We start from the raw sequence: 22,500 nt of genomic DNA on the forward strand, positions 1-22,500 counted from the left end.
CGAGGAGCTTTCTGAGCTGTAGCAGGAACCAGAGCCAGCTGTGTGAACACACACTCCCTCTCGAACCCGTCCACCACCTGCACGTGACACACCATGACCATGTGACCCACACTCCACACACACACATTCCCGGCCCCAGCGGTGACCAGCTCCCGAGAGCCTTCTAACGTCTGAAGAGAGAGAGACAGAGGAAGAGATTGTAATGATTGGAAGACTGCTGTGGTATGAGAGGAATAAAACACTTCAGTAACACACACCTGACACACTCTGATGTCGAGCGTCTCCTGGGCGTGAACGACTGGGGTGAACTTCGTGTCCAGCAGCGTGAGCTTCTCACCGGGTCCCCACCCCACCAGCCTGCCCGGGATCTGTGTGAAGGCCACGCCCTGGTAGGGCACGGTGGAGCGGGCAGGAGGTTCCCTCAGGTACCCGTCTGCGGTGTAGAACCTGACACGCCCACTGCGGTGGAGACTCAGGAAGCCGTCTTCACCTACACCACATGACATGAGAGTCACTTCCTCCTCACAGGGGAAGTGGGAGACGTGCTGCAGGCCGTGGGTGAGGACGTGGGGACTGACGTGTGAGTGCACCATCTGAGAGGAGGAACCTACTGTTATACTGTTTTACACACATCTGTCTCTCTGTCTGTTTATTTACCTGTCTGTCTGTCTATCTGTCTGTTTATTTATCTCTGTCTGTCTATCTGTCTGTTTATTTATCTATCTGTCTGTCTGTCTGTCTGTTTATTTATCTCTGTCTGTCTATCTGTCTGTTTATTTATCTGTCTGTCTGTCTGTTCATTTATTTATCTATCTGTCTGTCTGTCTATCTGTCTGTTTATTTATCTATCTGTCTGTCTGTCTATCTGTCTGTTTATTTATCTGTCTGTCTATTTATCTGTCTGTCTGTCTATCCATCTGTCTATTTATTTATCTATCTGTCTGTCTGTCTATCTGTCTGTTCATTTATTTATCTATCTGTCTGTCTGTCTATCTGTCTGTTTATTTATGTCTGTCTATCTGTCTGTCTGTTCATTTATTTATCTATCTGTCTGTCTGTCTATCTGTCTGTTTATTTATCTATCTGTCCGTCTGTCTGTCTGTCCATCTATTTATTTATCTATCTGTCTGTCTGTCTGTCTATTTATTTATCTGTCTATCTGTCTGTCTGTCTATTTATTTATTTATTGATCTGTCTGTCTATCTGTCTGTCTGTCTATTTATTTATTGATCTGTCTGTCTATTTGTCTGTCTATTTATTTATCTATTTTTATATTTATTTGTCTGTCTATCTATTTATTTATCTATCTATGTCTTTTTATCTATCTATCTATCTGTCTGTCTGTCTTTCTATATGTCTATTTATTCATCTATCTATCTATCTATCTATCTATCTATCTATCTATCTATCTAGTTATCTGTCTGTCTGCCTGCCTGCCTGTCAATCTATCTATCTGTCTGTCTGTCAAATCTATCTGTCTGTCTGTCTGTCTATCTGTCTGTCTGTCTATCTGTCTGTCTGTAGAAGTTGGTAAAGTTGTGCTGTCTCACCTTCTGAAGCTCACATGAATAGATAAAATAAAGAAATGAAAATGAAAAGCTCTATCCGTGTGTACTCTCCATGCTGTTAAACTTCACTCGGAGCTGCAATCTCAGTCTAACACATCACACACACACACACACACACACACACACACACACACACACACACACACACACACACACACACACACACGGCGTTTCCATGGCTACCGTCACTGTCGGAATCCATTCCGCTCCGTCCAGTTTTTCACCATGTCGGCCGACGCCTTTCCTCGTCGCTAGACGCGGTGACGCACAGCGCGGTGAAAAGGGGGCGTGGCCTGTCCAATCATTTCAGTTTCCATCTGCACTTTAGGTCGCGAGAACGTCGAGGTTGCCAGGATACGGAGGCGGAAGTAGATAAATGTAGACAAATCACTAGAGCAGTGATTTTTATATGGATATATGGATATAAAAATATATTATAAAATGAAATTTGCGCAAAAATTGTAATAATAATAATAATAATAATAATAATAATAATAATAATAAAAGGAGAATACTGAATATTACTGCAGAACAAAAGTTTTACATGGAGAAAAAATGAACATAGGGAATATTTACAAATATTCACACACACAAACATGTTCAAAAGGTCATTTCTATATTGTATTTTTTTAACAGACCCTAATTTTTGGATCTATAGCAGACCTCCTCAAATATATATTGAATGTAATTCAGGTTTCAGGGGGTTAAATACTAAATGTTAACACTTTTAAATACTCCAAAGCACTTAAAATATTGTGAAAGGAATCCTATATACATAAAATATCTCTGTATGGATACTAAATTATCCCATTTTAAGTAAAGTATTGAACTTAAAACACAATGACAGGCGTTTTTGTAATCCTGAAAAGAAAAAAAAAAGTATTTAATTAAATAAATAAACAATCAAATAGTTTTAGTCGTTTAAATATGAACCTCGCCATTCATCCATTCATCTTCAGGAAGCGCGTTTTCCTGGACGGGGTTGTGGTGGCTCCGGAGTCGATCCCAGGAACTCTGGGTAGAAATACACCTCGGATGCGACACACTCATTCACACCGAAGGGGCATTTTGGAGTAACCTGGAGGAAACCCACATGCACAAACACAGGAGAAATGCAGTAACCTGAGCCCAGGATCTAACCAGAGATCCTGGAGCAGTGAGGCAGCAACGCTACCTGCTGTACCACCGTGATGCCCTGAATCCCACCAGAGAAACCCCACCTTGTGCTCCGAGCTCCCCGAGAGATCCTCCAGGCTCTCCTGTGACCCTGTATAGGATAAGCGATACAGAAAATGGATGGATAGATGATACTCGAGATATTGGAGTAGTGCTGTATCATCACTTCACCAGCAGTCCTATGTCATGCCAACCTGCGACCTCCATCTTCATTTATTAACCTGATCATGTCTCTTTCACCTGCAGTGAAATGTGTTATAGCTTGTATATTGATATCCTTATTGCTAACCATTAACTCATAATTAATTTGGTCTCGGATACCTGTCTGATATGGAGATAGCTCCCCCTGCTGGGCATTGCTTCACCCCACATGAATCTTCAATCTTTCAATCTACTCTTTATCCACTGGACGTGTAGTTTAAGCGTGTGTGTGTGTGTGTGTGTGTGTGTGTGTGTGTGTGTGTGTGTGTGTGTGTGTGTGTGAGAGAGAGAGAGAGAGAGAGAGAGAGAGAGAGAGAGAGAGAGAGAGAATATTGTTTTTCTCAGAGAGAATAATTTGTGCTTTTGATAAATTCACCAGTGCTGTCTCGAGGCTCTCATGGCGTATGGACACAAACTTTCAGAAATGTGTAAAGTAACTGGAACTATTTTTTACTGTACTGTGCCATAAACACACATTTAATAAAGCTTTCTTTTATTAAATAAATTGTTCCAGTTAGGGGTGTGACTCTCCCTCGTTCAGACGATGCTATAAAAAAAATACAGTTAAACACGTAACAACTCGATGCGCTTTGATTCACTACTGATCCGGTTCAACACAGATTTGATTCGATTCAGGACCAACGCAATACGAGTCATACTCTGCGCGTTCTCTATAACATGATACATGTGTATTTGTTTTTGTTTTCTGTCTTAAGTTAAAAAAGAAAGAATAAAGCGAGGCTGGCAAGGGAACGACTGTTTATAGCTGCTATAATGTAAGTGAGAGGTAAGTGCTTGTGCAACGCCTCTGGCAGATTGCTCCTTCTTTCCTCAGCTTCAAAATGGCTGGCTTTTCTCCCATAGACGGCTCTCTGGTCTTCATGTTGGTTTAGCCCTTTTTTAACGACAAATGCAGTCATCACAGGTGAAGCCTAGAGCTCAAACCAAGAGTAGACATTCATTGTTTCAATTGAAATTTCTTTCAAGGGCAGACCCATGCAGCAAGAAACACCCATCAGTCACATGTTCCGATATTTCTGATCACTTGGGTGGGTTCAAACAAAAGATGCCATGTTTTAAGTAATGAAAGCTGGAATTCCGATCTATCATCTCATATTCAACTTTTAATCATATATATATATATATATATATATATATAAAAAACACAATAGCATTGGCCTTGCTGTTCCAATACTTTCGGAAAGGACATCATCAGAATAAACCATGTCATTAAAAAATACAATAATAATACATATTTAATACAAAAATAGAAACAGCTTTTATGTGAAGAAATGCTAATGGACCTTTAACAGAAACACCTGCCTGTATAACTGCAGTGAAAACGCTGAAACACACACAGAGACTGTCTGGTACTCCTGAGGTATAAAAGTGTTTGATCTAACCAGACATTTCTTAGAAAGAACAATAACAAAGACCAAATAAGATCAAAATCACTGAAATAATCAGATTAATTTAACAAAAACAGAGTGAAGAGTAAAGAGCGAGAAAATAAATGAACACAATCCATGTTGTAGCTTAGTGCTGAGTTTCTGATCTGTGTGTGTGTGTGTGTGTGTGTGTGTGTGTGTGTGTGTGTGTTGGACTGAGTTCCGAAAAAGCTCAGAATTAAACTACAGCCCTGAATTAATAATATATATTCTGGTGTGTGTGTGTGTGTGTGTGTGTGTGTGTGTGTGTGTGTGTGTGTGTGTGTTGGGTTCTTTTCTGTTTTGGACAAACAGACGTGTAAAGTTTTAGTCTGAAGTTTATATTTGTGTATATTAAAAAAAGTGTACTGAAAGTTTGCCCCGCCCCCATCCGATTAATCGATTGATCGGACAACTAATCGATTATGAAAATAATGGTTAGTTGCAGCCCTAGTGTGTGTAGAGTTCAGAGTGTGTCCTGTGCCAGCGAGTGGAGTTTCCCCGTGTCCGAGGCTTGAGGAAGTGTGAGCGAGGGAAGCAGGAAGTGGATCTCCAGCCTGCCCGAGTCTTTAGCCAGAGCGATGCTGGAGTACGGGTTCTGCGTGGAGGCGTCTCCGGACACGGCCATGGCTGAGACGCTGCACACAAACACCACATGGGAACGTTACACTCTGTTAGAAGTTCCTGTAATATTCATATCGTAACAGGCTGTTATGAATGTGGTTGCTATGGTGACCGCTATGTGCTGGCGTATGGGTGTGTGTGCTGTAGTTGTGGTCTGTACGGGTCAGTGTGGAGGTCCTGGGTGAGGAGCGGAGACTCGTCTCTCTGTGTGAGATCCCAGATGTGCAGGACAGATGTAGAGTCCAGCGCGCAGAACACGGAGCACCGCGTCGGGGAAAAGTGCAGACACTGAACCGCAGCACGACCCGAACCCAGGGTCCACTCACACACCGCCTCCTCACACACCAAGGCATGGAGACGCACCGAACCGTCACTGCAGCCCACCTGCAACACACACACACACACACACACACACTCTCAGTCCAACAAACACATTCTCAGTCCATCACACACACACACACGCACACTCTCTCAGTCCATCACACACACTCTCACACTCTCAGTCCATCACACACACTCTCAGTCCAACACACACACTCTCAGTCCAACACACACACACACACACTCTCACACTCTCAGTCCATCACACACACTCTCAGTCCAACACACACACACACACACACACACACACACACACTTAGTCTAACTCTCACTCTCTCTCACACACACACACAAACACACAGACACACTCAGTCCAAGACACACACACACACAGTCTCAGTCCAACTCTCACTCTCACACACACAAACACACAGTCTAAGTCTAACACACACATACACACACACACACAGACGCACACACACAGAGACACACAGAGACAGACGCACACACACAGAGACACACAGACACACTAATCCTCACCAGAAAGAAAGGTTCTCCGGTGGGGCAGAACTCTAGAGCCGTGACATCCGCTAGTCTCTCTCCATCTTTAGGCCTGTAGAGCTTCGGAACGGCTCGGAGTCCGTGTCTGGTACCATGTCTCACCAAACCCTACAGCAATGCACACACACACACACACACACACACACACACCTTTTACCGCCTCTTTACCGTCTGTTACCTTCTCTCTTTTCAGCCAAACACAACTAACTGTAGGTGACACGGTGGAAGTTTGATGCTTGTGTATTTATCGGCGTGTTTGTGGTTTTCTCCGCTCACCATGTTACTGCCAATGAAGTAGTGGTTAGAATCTGAGGGGAGGAATTTCAGGACAAATCTCAGGTGAGATGTGACCCCAATGACCCCCTTGTCCAGTTGAGGTGTGGTCTGTAGAGAGGAACTGTGGAGGAGCTTCACTTTACCACCTGGACGCAGACCTGAGAAGGACACAGTATAGACGGCGGAGTTAGGACAGGAAGGACACAACGAGGACAGGAAGGACACAGTGAAGACGGCAGAGTTGGGACAGGAAGGACACAGTGGGGACAGGAAGGAAACAGTGAGCACGACGGAGTTAGGACAGGAAAGACACAGTCAGGACAGCGGAGTTAGGACAGGAAGGACACAGTGAGGACGGCAGAGTTGGGACAGGAAGGACACAGTGAGGACAAGAAGGACACAGTGAGGACAAGGAGGACAAGAAGGACACAGTGAGGACAACGGAGTTGGGACAGGAAGGACACAGTGAGGACAGGAAGGACACAGTGAGGACGGCGGTGTTGGGACAGGAAGGACACAGAGAGGACAGGAAGGACACAGTGAGTACAGGAAGGACACAGTGAGGACGGCGGAGTTGGGAAAGGAAGGACACAGTGAGGACGGAGGAGTTGAAACAGGAAGGACACAGTGAGGACGGTGGAGTTGGGACAGGAAGGACACAGTGAGGACGGCGGAGTTGGGAAAGGAAGGACACAGTGAGGACGGAGGAGTTGAAACAGGAAGGACACAGTGAGGACGGTGGAGTTGGGACAGGAAGGACACAGTGAGGACGGCGGAGTTGGGACAGGAAGGACACAGTGAGGACAGAGGAGTTGGGACAGGAAGGACACAGTGAGGACAGGAAGGACGCAGTGAGGATGGCGGAGTTGGGACAGGAAGGACACAGTGAGGACGGCGGAGTTGGGACAGGAAGGACACAGTGAGGACGGCGGAGTTGGGACAGGAAGGACAGGAAGGACACAGCGAGGACAGGAAGGACACAGCGAGGACGGCGGAGTTGGGACAGGAAGGACACAGCGAGGACAGGAAGGACACAGTGAGGACGGCGGAGTTGGGACAGGAAGGACACAGTGAGGACGGCGGAGTTGGGACAGGAAGGACAGGAAGGACACAGCGAGGACAGGAAGGACACAGCGAGGACGGCGGAGTTGGGACAGGAAGGACACAGCGAGGACGGCGGAGTTGAACACTGATAAACTCACCCAGGTCTGTTTGGGATCCAGAATCATCAGCTTTGGGCAACTCGACTACAACCTGCATAAAGTAAAACAGTGTTGCTAGGCAACAGCGAAATACAGACACATGATAGATAATGACTAGCAGTTTAATTCAGCTAGCTAGCATGTAGCGGTTAAGCCTTTTATACATAATAACCGAGGAAAGAATACGGAAACGTCAATTTTTCTCTTGTGCTGACAAAACGTTCTAAAGACTGTATGAATCAAATGATAAAGAATATTACTTAAAAACAACAACAACAACAATAATAATAATAAGAAGAAGAAGAAGAAGAAGAAGAAGTGACTTACCCAAAGATTCAGGAGTCCGTTTTCATCCAGTGACCCCAGCTGGAATGACAGACCCAGTGACTCTGCGATTTACAACAGAAAGGAAGTGACTTAAAATAACTTCCTGTTTCTCTTCCTGGGAAAAATACTGCTTTAAGGAAACTGACTTTTTAATGTTGACACTAGGACCAGACTGTGATCAGGGATACTAGCCTGCTAACCCAGCTAACCCAGCTAACCCAGCTAATAGTGTTGCTGCACTGTGACTTCTGATGTAAAAACGGCTTCTAGTTATTACAACGTTTCTGAAATCTGTGACGCTTTCCTAATTTGGTCACAGCTTCCTGTTTCAGTTAACCCTCGCTCATTCTGTTCTACACAGAACTGTCGTTCAAATCCATGAGATTTTTTTTTCTCTATAATAAACAAACGCATTTATATACTTAAAACTTTTTAAATATTATTAGAAGTGTTACCTTCTTGGTCCGGCAGCAGTGGATCTCTAAGCCCCGCCCCCACGTTGACCAGGACTGGCTCGACGGACACTACGGAAGAGAAATGCCCTGCTCCTGACAGCACAGCGTCTACACACACACACACACATAATATGATGACTATGCATTAGTCCTGTATATTGTTGATTATTTTCCTATAACAGAACACACAGACACAGTGTGTGTTATTCCTTAATAAACAGTGCGAGTTGTGTGTGTTGAGTAGACCGGTCTGACCGGTGGAGAAGGTCGGGTGACGCAGTGTCCACTCCTCCTCACACACTCTGACGTGCGAATGAGAGCCGGAATGTTCTCTCAGATCCCACACCAGCACAGAGCCCACATCTGTCCCAGCAAACACCAGCGCGGCCTTCCCGGGACTGAAGCAGCAGCTCCGCACCTGCGACACGGGGAGAAGGGAGACTCATACCTGCGCTCGTGTGAGCGTGTGTGTGTGTGTGTGCGTGCGTGTGTGTGTACCTCAGCTTCACAGACGAGGATCCTCTGAGGTGTGGACGGCTCCCAGATGTTCCACACACACACCAGCGTCTTACTGTCGAGTGTGACGTCGCTGGAGCCGGAGCGCGGGGAGTGAACGGAGAGCAAGGTGTGAGTCTGCGTCTGGGAGAAGTGCAACAACGTCACCTGTCGACCTGCACACACACACACACACACACACGCACACACACACACAGTGGTTTTAACAATAGACATTTTCATAAAGGAGCGAGCTGTACTGAAAGCAATATCTATTAAACATATATGTGTGTGTGTGTGTGTGTGTGTGTGTGTGTGTGTGTGTGTGTGTGTGTGTGTATGTCACCTTGTAGAAAGTTCAGCTGGGTATTGAGATGAACACAGCCGTCACTGAAGGAGAGTGTGTGTGTATGTGACTGCAGCTTTTTCACCGAGTTGCTCTGAGCGATGTTTTCCTCCAGCAACACTGCCATCACCTGCAACACACACACACACACACACACACACACACACACACACACACACACACACACACGTTAGAGCTGGGTGAAGAGCAGTTTTTGAGTGAAAGTAGTGAAATAAATAAATCCTACCTGCGTGGCAGAACTGAGGAACGCGGCGAGTCGCTTGGAGTCCACGCTCATCCTGGTGACAGACTCGCCTGATGCATTGTGGGAAATCTGAGGGTCTGAGGGTAATTAATCATCCACCAGTCAGTCATTCTGTACTCAACACTCCTCATCTTACATCATATATATATATATATATACACTGCATGTCTGTTACGCCGTGCTCATCACCTCCACACGCGACGCTGGTCTCCGGCGGATGTTGTGTCCACTTGTCCGCGATGTCCGCCTCGTCCGTCTGAGTGTCTCGCTCGATGTTGTCCTCGTTGCACTGCACGTAGGCCTGAGGACACACAAGTGTGAAAGCAGTGTGTTAGTTCAGGAATAAAACACTCAGTTTTACAGGGTCGCTGTCACACTTCCTGAGGTGCGTGTCCTCTTAAACCACAGCAGCGCCGCCAACGCCAACGCCGGCGCTTTTCTATTTGAACGACGCGGTGGAATATTTCACTATATTTACTTCTGATTAAAATCAAACGCGAGTGTGCGATCGTGTAGAGCAAATTCGGTAGGACAGACCTGCTTGGTGTTGGCCGTCCCGTAGCTCTTGATGTACAAGTCGTACTCGCGGACTGGAGGCAGATCCAGGAGACTCTCGGTGACGGAATAGTCCAGCTCGATGAGGCGCAGGAGCTCGGTGCTGCGTTTCCTAACGTCACAGAAACACAGTCAGGTATCAGGATGTCTCCATAACGTGACAAGCTGCGTTTCGTTTTGATGATGATAATGACTGGGGTCGGAGCGCAGGGAACACTCAGGTGGAGGTGACTCACTTCTGTTTATCGGCCGCTTCCTGGTTTATCTCTCTCTGCCTCGCTGCGGTGAAGTCGATGACCCGGCCGTACGTGCGACTTCTCCTTGAGTCGGCACTCACTAACAGAAAGATAACACACACAGTGGAATCCATCATTTGAACAGTGGATGTAATGGAGTTGTGGGAGGGGTTTCGGGACGAGGCGAGCGCTACCTCTGTCGGAGATCTCAGACCCCTGGGTCGAGGGTGTGGACCGTGCCGTTCCGAGCAGCTCGTTCTCCTTCTCCATGGCTCTCCGGATGTCCTCGACCTCCCGTCTGCTGCGTGGACTCATCTCCCGCTCTGCTTCCCTCTTTTCACTTTCACGCACCTCTTCTTCTTCTTCTTTGTCCTCATCAAACTCCTCAAAGTCTTCCTCGTAGTCCTGAAGACAGACGGAGATTATTTGCTCGGCTCACACATGGACACAATATATAACGTAACATAACATCTAATCATCGGATAGTGTTCCTGCGCCACTTGCGAGCTCTTTTCTCAGGGCTATAATCCAATAAAAGGGACAAGAGTCATCACTTTCGACTCATTAATCCCATCCGAAAAGAACAGCACTTCTAGGTCGATTTCTAGGTAACCCAGATATATTATTATTACTTGTTTAATAATAGCCTCACCAGTGTCTGCTGGGATTCACTAAATTACTGGAGAAGACTGTCCAAGGGTAATTGATTTTTTTTTTTAAAGAACAGAAATCCCTACCCATTTCTGGCCCTGTCTGTGGTCTGTGCCTCTCCTGACAGCGACAGGGTGCTGTGATGCAGCAGAGTTAAAGTACCAACGAGACACCGAGAGCTGGCGACTAAGTGTGGGCGTGTCCAGCCATGCGACAAAGTTTAACTTTATGAAATCTGGAGCGACTCGGTGCGGAGACGAGAGTGAAGACAGAATGTCATTCTTTCGCCTCACACTGCTTCTCCTTCATCGCGTAGGATATGGTGCACGTACACGCTGGTGAATTTTATACGCAAACGCCCTCCCCGTCCAGAATGTTTCACTGTAGCAGCAAGAAAACTGGGTGGTCGCCAGAAGCGGAATGCGCCACCCGGTGTTAAATGTTACTATGGCAACCAGTAGTAGGAACGCCTACTGGCGACTTCGTAGTGCAGCGACTGGCGACAGCGATAAAATCTGTGTGTGTGAACGTAGCTTTACTCCTACAACCTCCTACTCCTACTCTTATACCACAGCAACTCACCAACGATGACTTTTTAAAAATTATTAACGCCGTATTTTCATCAGTCTATAGTTACATTTAATGTCGTGGAAGTTACGTTACAGCAGCTATAAACACACGCTCCCTCAGGAGCCGCTCTTTCTCTCTCCTGACCTCAATCGAGAATTTAACAACACCGTGTTAAACAAATATAAACAAATATTAAGCAAATATAATCATAGCGATGTACTGTTTTGGGGGACAGACGGATAGATGGAAGGATGGACAGGTAGATGGATGGATGGATGGATGGACAGGGGGATGGATGGATGGATGTACAGGTGGATAGAGACATGGATGGATGGAGAGATGGAGGGACGGACAGGAGGACGGACGGACAGATTTCTCTACAGTTGTGTCTCCTGCACCAAAAACTCACCATTTTCTTCTAGCACCAATCCGTTTGAAAGCAATGAGCATTAAACAGAAAGAAAATAAACACACAGAGACACACACACACACACACACACACACACACACAAACACACACACAGACACATGGATGTGATGATATGACCCATGGACTGTAACTCACCAACTCTTACACAGAGCACAGGAAACTCCACTCTCACCTCAAAATCATCCTCATAATCTTCATTCCCATAATCCTCTGCTCCTTCACAGTTGTCCTCAGTCACGTCATTTCCCACCTGCATGTACACTCACGATCAGACTGTGGAACACTTTCTTCCCCCAAGCCATCAGACTCCTCAATACCCGGAGACTGGACTGACACCAACCCCCCCTCCCCCACCCCATGACATAAAGCCACTGGAACTTGAACGACTGCATGTTAATATAAACCTGTGACCTGCAGCTGCGCTACTGCCAGAGCTGCTGTTCTAGAGAATTAATCAACACCTCCTGACCAATCACAATCCAGGATTCAGCAGCGCCGTGTGTGTGTGTGTGTGTGTGTGTGTGTGTGTGTGTGTTTACCTCCTGCTTAGTTTCACTGTGCTTGCTCTCATGCTCTCTGGGTCTCTGATTCGAATCGTCGTTCCTCTGTTCTCTCCGTTTATCCCTCTCCTCTCTCTCCATCACTCCATCTCCGGCCTGGTGTCTGTGTCTCTGCTCGATCTCTCCATCCTCCTGAACCCAACAGCGACATCATCATCATCATCATCATCATCGTTATTATTATTATTATTATTATTATGTTTGGCTGATGAATTACATGGTTGAATTTTACATGCTGCTCTATCTCTCTTCTCCTCCACTCTCTTCTTTCCTCTGAAACACAAGACAAAGAAGTTAAGGGGGCGGGCCCTCTGTGTGTGTCAGTCTCAAGTAAAGGAGGCATGGCCTCTGTGTGTGTCAGCCTTAGTGAAGGAGGCATGGCCTCTGTGTCTATCAGGGAAACCTGGTCTGTGTGTGTGCATATCAGGGAGGCGTGGTCTTTATGTGTGTCAGGGAGGTGTGGTCTGTGTGTGTGTCAGGGAGGCGTGGTCTGTGTGTGTGTGTGTGTGTGTGTGTGTCAGGGAGGTGTGGCTTCTGTGTGTGTGTCAGGGAGGCATGGCTTCTGTGTGTGTCAGTCTCATTGAAGAAGGCGTGGCCTCTGTGTGTGTGTCAGTCTCAGTGAAAGAGGCGTGGCCTCTGTGTCTATCAGGGAGGCGTGGCTTCTGTGTGTAGTCAGTCTCAGTGAAGGAGGCGTGGCTTCTGTGTGTTGTCAGTCTCAGTGAAGGAGGCGTGGCTTCTGTGTGTTGTCAGTCTCAGTGAAGGAGGCGTGGCTTCTGTGTATTGTCAGTCTCAGTGAAGGAGGCGTGGCTTCTGTGTGTTGTCAGTATCAGCGAAGGAGGCGTGGCTTCTGTGTGTTGTCAGTCTCAGTGAAGGAGGCGTGGCCTCTGTGTCTATCAGGGAGGCGTGGCTTCTGTGTGTAGTCAGTCTCAGTGAAGGAGGCGTGGCTTCTGTGTGTTGTCAGTCTCAGTGAAGGAGGCGTGGCTTCTGTGTGTTGTCAGTCTCAGTGAAGGAGGCGTGGCTTCTGTGTGTTGTCAGTCTCAGTGAAGGAGGCGTGGCTTCTGTGTGTTGTCAGTCTCAGTGAAGGAGGCGTGGTTTCTGTGTGTTGTCAGTCTCAGTGAAAGAGAAATGAAACTGTTTAATAGTCTCACCTCCGTCTGTTTTTCCAGTGTGCTGTCTGTGGCCGTGTTTCTCTCGTCTTTCTTGCTCTCTCCGTTCTTTATCCTGTTCTTCACCTCCACGATGATGCTCCCTCTCTCTGTGCCTCTCTTTCCTGTCTCGCTCTCTCTCCCTGAACTTGTCGTCCCCATCTACACTAATTTCCTTCTCTTTTCTTCTTTCATTCTCTCGCTCTGCCCTCCTTCTCTCCCTCTCTCTGTCTTTCTCCCTATCCCTCTCTTCCCCTCTATCTCTCCCTCTCTCCTTCAGCTTATCTCTCTCCTTTTCCTTCTCCCTTTTTTGTCTCTCTCTGTCTTTTTCTCTGTCCCCCTTTTCTCTCTCTCTGTCCTTTTCCCTCTCCCTTTTTTGTCTCTCTCCATCTTTTCCTCTGTCCCCCTTTTCTCTCCCTCCCTCCTTTTCCCTATCCCTCTCTTTATTCCGGTCTCTATCTTTCTCCCTATTCCTCTTTTCCCTCTCTAAATCTTTTTCCTTGTCTCTCTCTTTCACCCTCTCCCTCAATCCATCTCTGTCTCTTTCTTTCTCTTTTTCTCTGTCTCTGTCCTTATCCCTATCTCTCTGCCGCTCTTTCTCTCTGTCTCTGTGCTCCGCCTCACCCCGCTCTCTCTCTCTCTCATCCCTGGCTTCTCCTCTCCTGCCACTTTCCTCCCTGTGCTTCCTCCTCTCTCTCTCTGGGTCTCGCTGTGAGCGCTCTCTCCTCCTCCTCTCCTCCTCTTGGCTCTGTGAATTAATCAGTAACTTTATTTGCTTTATTATTAATAACCGGTAGTTAACTTCACTAAGGTTTCGAGGGCTAAATCCCTAATCACTGCACCACTATAAGCAAGGCATTGTGGGTAATTTAAGAAACTGTTAACCGAAGAAACGGCAGCCGTGTAAATGATCAGAATTACATTACAAAATAAATCGTGGATGATGTTGAGGATCACATGATAATTATAAAGGATAACAGACAAGGGTGGAATTTTCCTTTTAAACACACACACACACACACACACACACACACACACACACTTACCCTCATGTGCCTTATTAAATCGTCAGATCTCCATGTGTCTTCTTTTGTTATTTTCTTGATTAAGGAAGATATTTTAGTCACGTTAAATATGATATTTATACATTAAATAATAATAATAATAATCATAGCTCATAACCACTCACAGGTCTTTATTTAACTGCACTGCTAATTTTCTAACTGCATAACGGATCATTTCATGATGAATTCTTTGTGTTGGTGTCAGTGAAACGCTTCGTGGAGATCAGCAGTGTGAAATCCTCACCTTTCCGGAGTACATCGCCGACCCTAACTCTTCTCTTTAAGCCCTGTTACTCGGTTAGATTTGTGTTGACACCACTACCGGCCGCCATGACACCCCGCAGCAACGCTACTGCGCATGCGCGCTCGGCTCAAACCCCATAGTAACTGCGTCATAGCAACAGGTAGAGCAATCGAACACCGAGCGCTCGCGATGACTCGGGAATCACCATGGAGACGCAGACCAGTCGAGCTGATCATCCACCAGGAGCACTAACAACAATAACAACAACAGCAGGAAATAAACTTCTTTTACCTGCTGATTATCACCAAACACCGATTATAACCTCTTCTATTCTACATCATATCACACTTTAGAGATTATTCACCGCCATGACACCTCACCATCTTTATTTATTTATTTATTTAACCTATCTATCTATCTGTCTGTCTATCTATCTATCTATCTATCTATCTATCTATCTATCTATCTATCTATCTATCTATCTACTTATTTATTTAGCCTATTTATTTACTCTTTCTTTTTTAAACATTTTATTTATTGGCAATTTTCATTTGTGAATTTGGTCATTTATTGTTGGTAAATGCTGTTTGTTTGTTTGTTTGTTTGTTGAGACTTTTTCAGTTTCTGAAGAAAACATTTCTTTAATACTTAACAGAAAAAATCAGCTTGTTTTTCTTAAAAGTGTTTTTAAATGGTTGAATATTTGTTTATTAAAGATATAGCTTAGTAACTAAATATATTTAATACCTAACGGTTTATAAATGAGACTTTTTATTTGTTTTCACTGAATTTCAGAACAATTATTATTTTACTAGCTATCACATTGTTTGCTTCATTATTTCTGCATTGACTGATATGCGCGTACTTCATTTAGATTATAAAATGTAATAAGTTGGTCTTTTATTTATTATAGAAATGAGATCACTATGGAATGTATTGCTGTTATTTATTTAATGTCTTATTAATAGGTTTTCCAGTTATTTATTTATTTATTTATTTATTTATTTATTTATTTAGGCTACCTTTAAGTCTTCAAGTCAAAAATCGAATATTTTTAGTATTTGTGCCTGTTTCAAGTTTATAAATAAATGAATTAATAACACATACCTACAATAAATGAAAAAGGGTAGCAGATGAAACAATATGACGCATTAAATCAATCTTTTAAAATAGTCTAAAACCTGCTCCTTAAATCATTTTCTTTAATATTTAAAAAAAAAAAAAAAAAAACATTTTTAATGAACTAATAATTTAGCAATAATTACCTAGTTAAATACTGTGTATTACTTTGTTATTCATACTAACTTTAAGTACTTTATTTTTATTAAGATTCCTACTAACCTTATCAAGTCTGAGGTTTTGTGTGTGTGTGTGTGTGTGTGTGTGTGTACCTGCAGTAGGTGAACACCAGGGGGAGCTTCTGAGCCCTCTCTCTCTCTCTCTCTCTCTCTCTCTGTATGTGTGCGCATGTGGCTGAGCAGCTGCTGTCATAACGAGGAAACACACACACACACACACACACACGCTAACACACACACACACACACACACGCTAACACACACACACAAAAGGTGCAAGCGCGTGCGACGCAATGTCCAGGAAACCGGCCTCATGTTGTCGGTCTGATGTTTAACACTGCACGAGACTGCGCGAGGAAAATGGACGAACTGACGTGAGCTCGGGGTTACAGTGGTATAGAGAGTGTAGTGACGGACAGCACCGACCCAAACTTGGGCAGTGTAGCGGGGAACTGAGGCAGGAGGTATGAGCAGAAACGGAGCTCCGGGAGCGCAGGATGCGGCGCAGAAGAGCAGCAGTACCGCCGCTCCTCCTCTTCCTCCACCCCATCACCCTGATCCTCAGGCTCATCATCCCGGGGAGACCCGAATCCCTCCGGAACCGAGCGCGCAGGACGCACCGACCTCTTCCTCACCCTCTTCCTCCTCCTCCGCCGGGCGCGTGGCGCGGACCTGGGTGCGCTTCGCCAAAGCCTTCGTGCTCATCTTCCCCGTGTACGCGCTCGGATACTTCGAGTTCAGCGTCAGCTGGTTACTGATCGGCCTCGCCATCTTCTTCTTCTGGAGGAGGAACGCGTGCGGTAAGAGCTCCAGGCTGAGCCGAGCGCTGGCGTGTCTCCAGCAGCAGGAGATGGAGATGGAGATGAAGGAAGAGGAGGAGAAGAGGAGCAGAGCCGCGCGCGCACTCGACACCACCGAGCTGCCCTCATGGGTGAGACCAAACTCACTATCACTTCTTCCTGAGTCCGAACATGAGCACAGGGCATGGGGTAGAGGTCTATAGGAGGTCATCAAGTCTTAGCACCCTGTTATTATTATTCATGTATTTATTTGTTTGCTGTAGATTTTTATTTGATGACTCTTCCTACATTATCGCTTCAGTACAACACACACTACAGAAGTTACAGAACAGTGAAGGCTGCTGCATGATTGTGCTGCAGAAATACGAAGCAGACGTCTCCAGAAGAACCGTGGCTGGTTCTGCGAGATGCTCAGTGAACCTTAACTCGGCTCCTTATCGGACTGCACACGCTGTAGCTGTACGAGACGACTGGGAGCAATCCATCACGCCAAATACTGATACTGATACTGAACACCAGTACTGATACTGACCGCTGATCACCAAATACTGACACTGACCACTGACCACCAAATACTGATACTGACCACTGACTACCAAATACTGATACTGACCACTGACCACCAAATACTGATACTGACCACTGATCACCAAATACTGACACTGACCACTGATCACCAAATACTGACACTGACCACTGACCACCAAATACTGATACTGATACTGAACACCAAATACTGATACTGATACTGACCACCAAATACTGATACTGATACTGAACACCAGTACTGATACTGACCACTGACCACCAAATACTGATACTGACCACTGACCACCAAATACTGATACTGACCACTGATCACCAAATACTGACACTGACCACTGACCACCAAATACTGATACTGATACTGACCACTGATCACCAAATACTGATACTGATACTGAACACCAGTACTGATACTGACCACTGATCACCAAATACTGATACTGATACTGACCACCAAATACTGATACTGACCACTGACCACCAAATACTGATACTGATACTGACCACCAAATACTGATACTGACCACTGACCACCAAATACTGATACTGACCACTGACTACCAAATACTGATACTGACCACTGACCACCAAATACTGATACTGACCACTGATCACCAAATACTGACACTGACCACTGATCACCAAATACTGACACTGACCACTGACCACCAAATACTGATACTGATACTGAACACCAAATACTGATACTGATACTGACCACCAAATACTGATACTGATACTGAACACCAGTACTGATACTGACCACTGACCACCAAATACTGATACTGACCACTGACCACCAAATACTGATACTGACCACTGATCACCAAATACTGACACTGACCACTGACCACCAAATACTGATACTGATACTGACCACCAAATACTGATACTGATACTGAACACCAGTACTGATACTGACCACTGACCACCAAATACTGATACTGACCACTGACCACCAAATACTGATACTGATACTGACCACTGATCACCAAATACTGACACTGACCACTGACCACCAAATACTGATACTGATACTGACCACTGATCACCAAATACTGATACTGATACTGAACACCAAATACTGATACTGACCACTGATCACCAAATACTGACACTGACCACCAATAACTGACTTCATGTATTACTCTTCACTGCTCGTTATAGTATTTAAATAAATGAATCCAATAAACGTAGAAATATTTAATTTCATTATTTTTGAAGGCGTCTTTACAGCATTTCACCGTTTACTGTTTACACGCTCAGCTCTCCGGACACTGGGAAATAGAAAATCTTCTAACAGAGCATGTCTTTCTCTCTCTTTCCCTCTCTCTTTCTCTCTCTCCCTCTCTCCCTCTCTCTCTCTCTCTCTCCCTCTCTCCCTCTCTCTCCCTCTCTCTTTCCCTCTCTCTCTCTCTCTCTCTGTCTCCCCCTCTCTCTTTCACTCGCTCCCTCTTTCTCTTTCACTCTTTCCCTCTTTCTCTTTCACTCTCTCCCTCTCTCTTTCACTCTCTCCCTCTCTCTTTCACTCTCTCCCTCTCTCTCTCTCTCTCTTTCACTCTCTCCCTCTCTCTCTTTCACTCTCTCCCTCTCTCTTTCACTCTCTCCCTCTCTCTCTCTCCCTCTCTCTCTTTCACTCTCTCCCTCTCTCTCTTTCACTCTCTCCCTCTCTCTCTCCCTCTCTCTTTCACTCTCTCCCTCTCTCTCTCCCTCTCTCTCTTTCACTCTCTCCCTCTCTCTCTCTCCCTCTCTCTCTCTCCCTCTCTCTCTTTCACTCTCTCTCTTTCACTCTCTCCCTCTCTCTCTTTCACTCTCTCCCTCTCTCTCTCCCTCTCTCTCTTTCACTCTCTCCCTCTCTCTCTCTCCCTCTCTCTCTCTCCCTCTCTCTCTTTCACTCTCTCCCTCTCTCTCTCCCTCTCTCTTTCACTCTCTCCCTCTCTCTCTCCCTCTCTCTCTTTCACTCTCTCCCTCTCTCTCTTTCACTCTCTCCCTCTCTCTCTTTCACTCTCTCCCTCTCTCTCTTTCACTCTCTCCCTCTCTCTCTCTCCCTCTCTCTCTTTCACTCTCTCCCTCTTTCACTCTGTCCCTCTCTCCCTCTCTCTTTCACTCTCTCCCTCTCTCTCTTTCACTCTGTCCCTCTCTCCCTCTCTCTTTCACTCTCTCCCTCTCTCTCTCCCTCTCTCTCTTTCACTCTCTCCCTCTCTCTCTTTCACTCTCTCTTTCACTCCACAGGTTTGCTTTACACATTCCTCCAAACATGACACAGTGAACTGGCTTCATATTAAAGAAGCACACAGTATGAGAACATCGCGTATGATCAACCTCAAAACCGCCAGACACGTCACTCACACTTGGACCCCCCCCCCCCCCCCCCCCCAGAATTATCACAGTGAACGTTAATATCAGCTTTTCCTTTAATCCTGGCGCGTGGAGCTGTGTTATGTGGCGTATTTACATGAGTGTGTTTTTGTGATTTTGTGACGCACGCATACGGTACCAATGCCCTGTTCTAGGAATAAGATACGAACAGTGGCGGATTATAAAGTGTGAATGTAAACGTGTCCGGTCTGTACGTCTGAACCCAAGCACCTGGTGATGATCGTAAGAACCCTCTACGACATTACGGCCCTGTAGTTCACGGGGCAGGAACCTTTGAGACGAGGTTTTTAATTCATTTCTATTTTCGAAGCGCGGAAGTTTGGTGACCGTAAACCAACCTAGAAAAAAGAGCTGACTCGCTGTTAAACGGAACATTTCCTCAGCCTGTATACGTAGCTCCGTCTGTAATGTAGCTCATTTTATTTGATCAAAACTACTGCATGTGTTCTCGAGGTCTTCTAGACAGCAGCCGGTCTGACTGGTCACGTGAAGATAAGATAAGATAAGATACACAACACACAGAAAACTCCACTGAACCGTACCTGTCACTGATGCTTATATCATGTGCACCTTTAATATCTCTCGTTGCTAAAGGAAATGTTGATATAACACATCTTTGGAAAGATTCAAGGCACGTAATTGGACCGTAATTACATTCGACTTTAAAGTGAAGCTTTAAATGTTCTCTGCGTGCACCTTTCTAGATACCAGACACACGCTATCGAACATACACTGAACCCTGCGTGAACAGGGACAGGTTTAATAGCGTTGTACTGAAAGCGTGATGTGTTCCGTTGGTGGAAATAAAAAGTTCTACGGCTCCACAAGCTTATAGTTTGCACAACGGCCCGGATGCGTCACTAGTTGGATTACGTCCAGGAAGTAAATCAGTGGATGCAGTAAAATAAAGTTTTGGGCAGGAAAAATGACAGGTACACAGCGTTCCCCTCGCGGCAAGCGGAGTCGATCGGCTGAGACGTGATCGGTGTCTGAAGACTGTCTGTTTAGTTTGAGAAGTCTAACACACACACACACACACATTCAGTAATGAGGGATGCATGGATTTTCCATACCCTGATATCCGGCACTGACGTCAGTGGTGTAACGGTGAAGGGCTTCTGAACCTGAACAGGGACACGGTGTCCATTTCCCTCTCTCTCTCTCTCTCTCTCTCTCTCTCTGTAGGTCGACCTTCATATACCCAACATACTGTGTATATATATATATATATATATTGTGTGTGTGTGTGTCATGGTGTTCAGTGGAAAGCCGGGTCACAGGGCAAGCGTAGATGATTTCCGTCAGGTGTTTGGTGTGTGAGCCGTGCCGCAGCGATCAGCGTCTATACTTTTATATGCACGGTCCACATTGTGCAGTGTTCCAGCCTGGAGCTGAAATGGAAGGGGTAGCTCTGCGGTAAAGACGCCGGACTACTGGAAGGTCAGGAGCTGACTCCCAGCACCACTAAGCTGCCACAGCTGGGCCCTTGAGCAAGGGTCTTAACCCTCATACCCGTATACATGACACCCAAATCCGAGTGAAATCACTTTCAGTTCCAGGCTGGAACACTATGCAACGCGGGGACGTCCACGAGGGTGGGAATACTTACGCAAGAATACGATCCGAATGCTTATGGAATTTTCATTTTGCGCTTGCCGTGTAGTTGCGCTCATTTGTGTTGTTACGGAAACCGCAGGGAATAAAGAGAAGAGTTAAAGTCGCTGAGTGAGTCGAGTCAGCTAAGTGATTCGTTTTGATTCATTCGCCGATTCAGTTCTTTTCGGGTTTCCGCTCGGATCACGGACATGCTGATTTATAAAAAAAAACAACGTGTTTTTAAGGGCTAGCTCCGCCTCGTTCTTCTGTCCGTGGCTTAAAATGTGCAACCTAGAGAAGAGAGGGAAGAAAAGCGAGTCGAGTTTCCTCAGTCCTGGCGGTAATGGCGTGCAGCAGAGTGGCTAAACTTGTCACGGCACGGCTGTGTAAACACAGTGACCCAGCGTGACCCAGTCTAAGTTTGGATCAAAGTTGATCCTCTGCTCCTCGCGGACGGCCAGAGAGGCTCTGTGATGTTCTTTCCTTCCACAAGGTGACCAGAGTTTCCGCGGAAAAACACGACACGTGGTTCCCTCACTCATTTCCTCCGTGTTGTCTCCCTGCCAGCAGAGCCCATTGTTCAGTAGGGATGTAACCGAATACGACTGCGTTATTATTCAGAATCAGCGCTTGATATTATCTGTGAGAGTTGACATCTTGGCAAGTAAAATACATTTCTGGAGCGTACTGTAGGTTCTCATGGCCCACACGCTGCTCTAACACACCTGACCCAGTTCATGAACAGACGCAATTGCCTGAATACTGCAGCAGCGGCAGTTTCTCCGGGACTGACACAGGGGTTTTCAGTCTACTGCACCAGTGTGTGCTGAAATTCACTTCCTGTTCTCGACTCCACACACCGAAACACACCGAAACACACCGTAACACACCGTAACACACCGAAACACACCGTAACACACCGAAACACACCGAAACACACCGTAACACACCGTAACACACCGAAACACACCGAAACACACCGTAACACACCGTAACACACCGAAACACACCGTAACACACCGTATCACACCGAAACACACCGTAACACACCGTAACACACCATATCACACCGAAACACACCGAAACACACCGAAACACACCGAAACACACCGTAACACACCGAAACACACCGTAACACACCGAAACACACCGAAACACACCGTATCACACCGAAACACACCG

The 22,500-nt window shown here is 45.9% G+C and overlaps 3 protein-coding genes across 8 annotated transcripts in view; 1 reads left to right on the forward strand and 2 right to left on the reverse strand.

The window, feature by feature from the left end:
• The window catches only part of wdr97 (WD repeat domain 97), a 9,184-nt gene extending 7,503 nt beyond the window's left edge, over window positions 1–1,681 (reverse strand). Inside the window, exons 1-3 of the mRNA XM_053681864.1 lie at window positions 1,551–1,681; window positions 258–593; window positions 1–170 (exon numbers count right to left, since the gene is read on the reverse strand). The exon at window positions 1–170 is cut by the window's left edge and continues 87 nt beyond it. Of these exons, the coding sequence (XP_053537839.1) occupies window positions 1–170; window positions 258–593 (506 nt within the window). The 5' untranslated portion in view covers window positions 1,551–1,681. The remainder of the gene's footprint in view (window positions 171–257; window positions 594–1,550) is intronic.
• Window positions 1,682–4,186: 2,505 nt separating this feature from the next.
• On the reverse strand, window positions 4,187–14,928 carry dync2i1 (dynein 2 intermediate chain 1). 4 transcript variants are annotated; one of them, XM_053681689.1, is made up of 21 exons: window positions 14,700–14,928; window positions 14,438–14,491; window positions 13,395–14,139; window positions 12,479–12,519; window positions 12,226–12,378; window positions 11,859–11,936; window positions 10,230–10,440; window positions 10,036–10,135; window positions 9,782–9,911; window positions 9,434–9,545; window positions 9,227–9,321; window positions 8,980–9,109; window positions 8,637–8,809; window positions 8,394–8,556; window positions 8,139–8,246; window positions 7,684–7,745; window positions 7,357–7,408; window positions 6,155–6,312; window positions 5,858–5,986; window positions 5,157–5,380; window positions 4,187–5,010 (listed from the first exon to the last, which is right to left on the reverse strand). In XM_053681689.1, exons 1-21 carry the CDS (start codon window positions 14,712–14,714, stop codon window positions 4,839–4,841), a joined length of 3,105 nt encoding a protein of 1,034 aa, XP_053537664.1. In that variant the 5' UTR covers window positions 14,715–14,928; the 3' UTR covers window positions 4,187–4,838. The 4 variants fall into 4 exon arrangements, with proteins under 4 accessions (XP_053537664.1, XP_047012468.2, XP_053537665.1 ...); XM_047156512.2 differs by having other exon boundaries at window positions 12,464–12,519; window positions 14,700–14,921; XM_053681690.1 differs by having other exon boundaries at window positions 12,464–12,519; window positions 14,581–14,921.
• A 1,304-nt stretch (window positions 14,929–16,232) lies between these two features.
• The window catches only part of esyt2b (extended synaptotagmin-like protein 2b), a 45,201-nt gene continuing 38,933 nt past the window's right edge, over window positions 16,233–22,500 (forward strand). For all 3 annotated transcript variants that reach the window (XM_053681692.1, XM_053681693.1, XM_053681694.1), the window contains exon 1: window positions 16,233–16,928. In XM_053681692.1, coding sequence (XP_053537667.1) covers window positions 16,464–16,928 — 465 coding nt within the window. In that variant the 5' untranslated portion in view covers window positions 16,233–16,463. The remainder of the gene's footprint in view (window positions 16,929–22,500) is intronic.

This window comes from Ictalurus punctatus, chromosome 7, assembly GCF_001660625.3.
Source record: "Ictalurus punctatus breed USDA103 chromosome 7, Coco_2.0, whole genome shotgun sequence".
NCBI lineage: Eukaryota > Metazoa > Chordata > Actinopteri > Siluriformes > Ictaluridae > Ictalurus > Ictalurus punctatus.

Coding starts and splice junctions, on each gene's coding strand:
- dync2i1 (XM_047156512.2), bottom strand. Junction 11,937..12,225: donor ACAGTGAAACTAAGCAGGAG/GTAAACACACAC, acceptor GTGTACATGCAG/GTGGGAAATGACGTGACTGA. Junction 8,810..8,979: donor CCAGCTGAACTTTCTACAAG/GTGACATACACA, acceptor GTGTGTGTGCAG/GTCGACAGGTGACGTTGTTG.